Source organism: Mustela lutreola, chromosome 3 (assembly GCF_030435805.1).
Source record: "Mustela lutreola isolate mMusLut2 chromosome 3, mMusLut2.pri, whole genome shotgun sequence".
In the NCBI taxonomy this organism is placed as follows: domain Eukaryota; kingdom Metazoa; phylum Chordata; class Mammalia; order Carnivora; family Mustelidae; genus Mustela; species Mustela lutreola.
The window spans coordinates 139655817-139663053 of record NC_081292.1 but is presented as its reverse complement, the minus strand read 5'-3'; the positions used below and the strand labels follow the sequence as shown (position 1 = coordinate 139663053).

General features: G+C 46.2%; 1 protein-coding gene across 1 annotated transcript; it reads left to right on the top strand.

The window, feature by feature from the left end:
- The first annotated feature begins 221 nt into the window (after positions 1–221).
- On the top strand, positions 222–2409 carry HOXD1 (homeobox D1). The gene is made up of 2 exons (XM_059168941.1): positions 222–990; positions 1321–2409. Exons 1-2 carry the CDS (start codon positions 342–344, stop codon positions 1647–1649), a joined length of 978 nt encoding a protein of 325 aa, XP_059024924.1. The 5' UTR covers positions 222–341; the 3' UTR covers positions 1650–2409.
- Positions 2410–7237: the final 4828 nt, after the last annotated feature.

Here is a 7237-nt window from a genome sequence, read left to right as displayed (position 1 = left end):
TCCCCAGGCCGCCCCTGGGTCGCGCCGGCTCTCTTCCCCACCCGGGGGGTGCTGGACGGCGGCCACCGGCGGATTTGGCAAAGTTGGCGGCGGGGCAGGCGCGTGGAGCCGCGCGCCAGTCGGGACCCCGGCCGTGCGGGGCAGGCGCCCATTGGCCGGCCAGCGCCACGTGGCCACCCCCGCTGCTATATTAGGCCACTATTTACCACCGGCTTGCTGGCCATGGCTCGGCGAAGGCAGCGCGGGTAGGCAGCAGAGGTGGAGCGGCGCAGCCCGCCGCGGTCCTGCCCGGCCCCGCACTCCGGCCCCGGCTTGCGCGCGGAGGCGGGTGGGCCGGAACCATGAGCTCCTACCTGGAGTACGTGTCGTGCGGCAGCGGGGCGGGTGGCGGCGGCGACGTGCTCAGCTTCGCGCCCAAGTTCTGCCGCGCCGACGCCCGGCCAGTGGCCCTGCAGCCCGCCTTCCCCTTGGGCAGCGGCGACGGCGCCTTCGTCAGCTGCCTGTCCCTGGCCGCCGCCCGGCCTGCGCCTTTGCCCCCAGCAGCGCCCGCGCAGCCTCCGGCGCCGCCCCCGGCCGCGCCCTCCTTCGCGCCGTGCACCCTGGAGGGTGCCTACGAGCCAGGCACCGCACCTGCCGCGGCAGGGGGTGCAGACTACGGCTTCCTGGGGCCGGGGTCGGCCTACGACTTCCCGTGCGCGCTTGGGCGGGCGGCGGACGACGGCGGGGCGCACGTCCACTACGCGACCTCAGCGGTCTTCTCGGGCGGGGGCTCCTTTCTGCTCAGCGGCCAGGTGGACTACTCGGCCTTCGGCGAGCCCGGCCCCTTGCCGGCGTGTCTGAAGGAGCCAGCCGACGGCCACCCAGGGACCTTCCAGACCGCGTCCCCCGCCCCTGGTGCCTACCCCAAGTCGGCCTCGCCGGCCTCCGGCCTCCCAGCCGCCTTCAGCACCTTCGAGTGGATGAAAGTGAAGAGGAACGCCCCTAGGAAAAGTAAGTGCTTGGGCCTCGGACCGAGCTACTGGGGTCGGAGCCCCCCTCCGAAGAATTAGGCTGGGAGCGCGTCGCAGCTGCCCCTCTTGAGGGCCATTTAGAGTTATGGGGGGGAAAGGCGTTCCGAGGCATTATTAAAGTGGGCGCACTCCATTGAGCATGTTCCAAGTAGACGCTTCGAAAATGGGCCAGGCATTGAGGAAATTTTAGGAGGGAGCTCTCCGTGGAGCTCTGTGTTTACAGAGAACCAGGGGAACTGCTTTGTAACTTTGATTCTAACTAGTGTGCCGCGTCCTCTTGCCCCACTGATGCTTTGTCTTTACATTGCAGGCAAACTCGCCGAATATGGAGCCGCTAGCCCCTCCAGCGCGATCCGCACGAATTTCAGCACCAAGCAACTGACAGAACTGGAGAAGGAGTTTCATTTCAATAAGTACTTAACTCGAGCCCGACGCATCGAGATAGCCAACTCCTTGCAGCTGAATGATACCCAGGTCAAAATCTGGTTCCAGAACCGCAGGATGAAACAGAAGAAAAGAGAACGGGAAGGGCTTCTGCCCTCCGTCACCCCTGTGGCTTCCCTCCAACTCCCCCTCTCAGGAACCGCCAAGTCTGGCAAGAAGCCAGGGAGCCCTTCACAGGCCCAAACGCCCTCATGAGGTTTAGTCTTGAGGCTGAGAAACCTTGGCCTGCAGAAGTCATAGGCTGCCTCACCCCTGTCTAGACTTAGTATGCTCAGTTTGGGATGGAGGTGGGCGTGGGCTAAAATCAACAGAGGTTTCTCTCAGGAAAGGAAGTATCTTAGTGGGCTTCTGAGTTCCAGGCTTAGGGGTACAGATGTCAATTTGAAGTCGCTTAAGCCACTCGTTTGTGTATTATTTGTGTCTTATCAGGGAAAAGGTATCCAAGTGCCAGCCCAGCCCTGCTGCTGTGTTGCCTAACTTAGTCCTATGCAGTCCTTCGGTGCAGAGTGACAAGAGCATTCCTTGCTGATCTCTGCCGGCCCCGGATATGCTCAGAAGAACGTCTACCCAAAGTTTTTCTCATTTTTATTTAAAGGACAGACTACATGTATTCAGCTCAAGATGACCAAAGCTAGTTAGGGCCTTCTTGATCTAGCTAAGCTGCTTCAAAGGTGATCTTCACGTTTGCACTCCACTTGCTTTTTTTTTCTTCTTTTTCTTTTCTTTTAAAAGCAGTTTCTACCTCTTCATGTGCCTGAGTGAAGATACAATCGCTGGCTGTCTAGTTAGTAGAGGAACAAATCCACAGGGTGGGTGAACACTAGAACCTGAACTACACCTTGACACCAGTTACTCAGACTGGAATGTAAATATATACAGTATGTATATTTTTAAACAGGTTTGCTTGCAATGAACTTCTATATGACATTTAATGTCAGCATGTAAAGGGTTTGAACTTTTTTTGGTAATAAAAATTACAGAATCTGTTACTCTCTGTTTTTTCTTACACTCCTTTCATTTTCATGATCTTTCTTAAAAGCTAATTTGGTTTCTTCTAATTTCTTGATTCTGCTCTGGGAATTTGTTTAGATTAATAACTCTAAAAAAATAACCCATTTTATAGGTTGTATACACCAACTATAGGTAATGGACAATAATCTGAGCAGTTTAAGGGAGAAGAAGAACTACTCTGCCAAATACTCAAGTTAACTAAGGAGTTGCTGTACTTACTTTAAGTCCGCAAGTTTTGGAGTGACTCTAGACTGCACATTAACTCAAAGGTTAGGTGTCCACTGTGTAATGTTGTAAAGCCAAGAAGACACTGTAGAGAGATCTCCTTATTCTTTTGTCTCTTGCTCTCGCGACAAGAAAAGGCAACCTGAAGGTTTTGTTAGTTGGTTAGTGTTCTCTGAGAAAGGCAGCTGCACATCATGTGAAAAAATGTGACATTAATACACAAAGCCAAGTAGATATTTGGGACAATTATCAAGGCAGTTCATTTCCCTCACTTTATGAAGAGCTAGAGCTTCATCTTTAAAATCTCTCTGCAGTTCAACCAAAGGGCTTCAAGGTTCAAATAATCCAGATATGAACCTCAGTTCTCCTTTTAACTAGACTTTTAGATTCTAGTGTAGTGCTTTAAATCCAATTATTTGGAAGTCTAACAGTTGTGGAGGCTTACTATCCACGATGTGATCGTCTTAGAAGACTGAAATTACACTTAAATTCCTCTCCTTCGCACTCACAGTTTCATGGAGTTGGAGAAATAAAATTATAAACTCTAGCAAACTCAGCCAATTAGGGGGAAAAGATATCACTTAAAAAGCAGGTCTATCAATATTATTCTTGTTTGTTTGTTTGTTTTTCACAGTTTCACTCTCTTTTTTCTTTAAGGTTTTTATTTAAATTCCAGTGTGTTAACATACAGTGTAGTAGTCGTTTCAGGTTGTCAATATTATGCTTATGTTTCACCATCTGCCCTTAATGGACTTGAAGCTAATCAGATCTGGTTTGAAACAACAGTACCCTCCCCCACCCACCCCACCCCATCCTGGTAGCTATTTGAAAAGACTTGTTGCAGGAGTTGTCATCTGCTTGCTTCCTTCCCCTGCAGTGGTCTTTGACAAGACAGTGTTTCCTTTTTGATAAGCATTAAGTGTACACCTAAACAAACAAACAAACAAACAAAATGCCAACCCACTGGGTCATTTCCTTAACTTACCATCCTTTTCTCTGAGAAAATAAAGCTTTTCCTTTTGAAGCTACTGCGAGCACTTAACCCTGATGGATGTCTTCCTTGATGAAGGTGGCTATTTTGACATATGTATAATGTTGTTCTGTGAATCAGGCCAATATTAGCTATTTTTTGACCAACCCCAGGGATCTTTAAAAGCTTTCTTAATGTAGATCACTATACAGCTATATTCAGTATTAGGGAGAGTCCTGACTGGAGACGGGGATGAACGAGGTGACCTCTGGAGGTCCCTTTCAGCAATGAAGAGGCTACAGAAATGATTCAATGACTTCTGCATATTTTATTTTAGGCCTATCATTGGAAAAAAAAAAGAGTTCAGCCCCAAGAAAGTAAATGCAGTCCATGGGATGACAGTGACACTGTGTTTGTACAGGAAAAGTGGATTTTAGACTTCATTAAATACATCTTGTCCGTGGAGGTACCTAACCCATCTGGATTGTTTATAGAACATTCCCCATCCCATTGTTCAGAGCCTTGTGTTATTTTGAGTGAGATCATCCATGAAGTATGATGGTTACTATGCAAACTGTGAAACTGCTAAAACAACCCTTGTCTATTTTATAAGAATTCAAACTAAATATGCTAATTTCCCCTCCAGCGGTCCGTTTCAAGGATGAATACACAGTGGACAGTTCTGGCTATTGTATAATTTACTGTTCAATGTTCCATTGTCTTCACAGAATGACCATGTGTCTATTTTTCTGGATTCAGGATAGTTGGGAGTGAGGAAGAAGAAATAAAGCATTTAATAATATTTAAATTTCCATTACTTGAGTCCTAGCAAACAAAAGAGTTGCTAATGTAAAAACCTAAAGCAATGTCACCTAAATCCTCAAAAGACCAATTGTATGCATTCTGCCCCAGTCTCCTGTATGGTGAGGACTGAGACTGGAGAGGTTGCGTCTGATTACCATGTCATCAGAAAAGACCAGACTCAGGAGAGTTGTATTGGCTCCGGACTTCGTAATTATTTCTTATGGCCAAACACATGCTCTATATTTGGTGAATATTGAATTGAAAAACCTCAGGACCTAATCAAGTTCAGAGAAATGTTGAGTCTGACCACAGACCTCTTGACAAGAAAAATGCCGATTGTTAAAACTTTATTTGTGATTTTAAAGGGAAACCATACTGAACATATCTCACAAATAATGATAAATATCCACCTGAATAGAAGTAAAGATTTTCATGTTTTTGTCCTTTAAAGCATATTTCCAGAGCACGAACATGCAACAGATATGAAAAGGGTTCTATTTAACATCTTACTTATAACTGCTTCTGATGATCTAATTGTTATGCAACTATAAATTAAATAGAAACTGTTTAAATTCAATAGTGAATGAAGAGGAAAGAATTCCTAAATATTGGCATGAAAGGAAGGGCTATTACTTAGATTGTAAAGACTTAAGCATGGGATGCATGCGTGGCTCAGTCAGTTAAGCGTCTGCCTTTGGCTCAGGTCATGATTCCAGGGTCCTGGGATGGAGCCCCACATTGGGCTCCTTATTCAGCAGGGAGCCTGCTTCTCCTTCTGCCTGCTCTGCCTGTTCTTCCTGTAGCTCTCCGTGCTTCTGCTCTCTTTCTGACAAGTAAATAAATAAAAGTCTTAAAAAAAAATAAGATCTTAAAAAAAAAAAAGCCCTAAACATTATCTGTTCCACTTATGCTAGTCTTACTGATATAATTTTTTTTTTAAAGTTTATTTATTTATTTGATAGAGAGAGACACAGAGAGAGAGAAGGGAACACAAGGAGGGAAAGTAGGAGAAGGAGAAGCAGGCTTCCTACTGAGTAGGCAGCCCAAAGTGGGGTTCGATCCCAGGAACCTGGGATCATGACCTGAGCAGAAGGCAGACACATAACAACTGAGCCACCCAGGTGTCCCCTACTGATATCATTTAATAAATACAAAGAATGGCCACAGAGTAGTCATTTGGACTCATAAGTAGCTAATAGAGCAAGTAACTGACACCTTCGAGGGATTTCAAAGGGCGCTAGACTATTTAGTGCATCCCATTCTTCGGGGTTTTGTTGAACCTAAACTACAGTTTGAGGGACGTCTTTAAGAAAAAAAATCGTGAATACAAAATTGCTAGAGTATCTTTCAGGATCTGGAAGAGCCCAAGTGAGTGGAGATTAAGTTTCTTTCCTTTTTTTTTTTTTTTTTTTTTTTTTTTTTTTTTAAGATTTTAAAAAGTCTCTAAACCCGATTGTGGGGCTTAAACTCACAACCAGAGATCAAGAGTTTCATGCTTTACTGACCCCAAGTGTCTTTGCATTCATCATAAAACCCTATCTGCCCCTTCTGAAACCGTTGCTCCATTCCCAATACCTAGTCATTGTTTGTAAGATGATAGCAGTGACTGCTTTTTCCCAGGATCTTGGAACCAGAATGACTGTTTGCACCTCTTAAGGGCATCAAATATTAGATAATGTGGCCAAAGGCATGTTGGGGCTCTGGTTTACACTCCAAGCCTCTCAATACCACTCGTCTTTTCTGGGCTACTGGCTGCCTGAACTATTTCACTTTCTGGTAATGGGGCTCTATTTCATCCCAGCGGTTCTTTTCTGTTGTATTTCCTTCTCAGGGATACCAATCTAGAACCAGAGATGACAGCTACACTGCTGACTTCTAAGCTTTTCCCAGAAGGATCGAATCACTGAGGCTGAGGAAAGGGCTGTGGGGGAGGGGGAAGAACATTATCCTTAAGGAAGGAGATGTGGATTTTAGCATCAGTTGTGATTTTTCTTAAAGAAGATTTTTTTTAATTTATTTATTTATTTATTTATTTGTCAAAGAGAGAAAGAGAGCGAGAGCGCAAGCAGGCAGAGGTGGAGAGAGAAGCAGGCTCCCTGCAGAGCAAGGAGCCTGATGTGGGACTGGATGTGCGGCTTGATCTCAGGACCCTGGGATCATTACCTGAGCAGAAGGCAGATGCTTCACCGACTGAGCCACCCAGGCATCCCCCAGTTGTGATTTCTAATGAAAAGGGAACATAACTTCCCTGGTCTCAGTCTCTTCTATAAAACAGAGGGGTTTGGTCTGGATGATCACTAAGTTTCCTTTTCACCCTAGTATTCTGCCACAATCCCTTACTTTGCTGGTTATTACTGAAAAATTTACTTAATAATAATTAACTGTGTAAGATCAGCATCAACAAGAGGTCTTTACATTTTAAGCTATCTGTCCTTAGATTGTGTGTGTATAGGGGTACCTGAGTGGCTCAGTCTATTAAACTTTTGCCTTGGGCTCAGCTCATGATCCTAGAGTCCAGAGATCTAGTCCTGCATCAGGCTCCCTGCTCATCAGGGAGTCTGTTTCTTCCTCTGCCTCTGCTCCTCATGCTCCCCTCTCTCTCTCACTTTTTTTTAAAAGGTATTATTTATTTAGGGATACCTGGGTGGCTCAGTTCACTACGTGTCTGCTTTTTGCTCAGGTCATGATCCCGGGGTCCTGGAATCAAGTCCCACATGGGGGGGGGGGGAGTCCCTGCTCAGCAGGGAGTCTGCTTCTCCCTCTGCCTTTCCCC

Bases quoted from the DNA above. Each gene is read 5' to 3' on its own strand.
- HOXD1 (XM_059168941.1), top strand. From the start codon at position 342: ATGAGCTCCTACCTGGAGTACGTGTCGTGCGGCAGCGGGGCGGGTGGC. The intron at 991-1,320 runs GTAAGTGCTTGG...TTTACATTGCAG, and splicing joins GAGGAACGCCCCTAGGAAAA to GCAAACTCGCCGAATATGGA.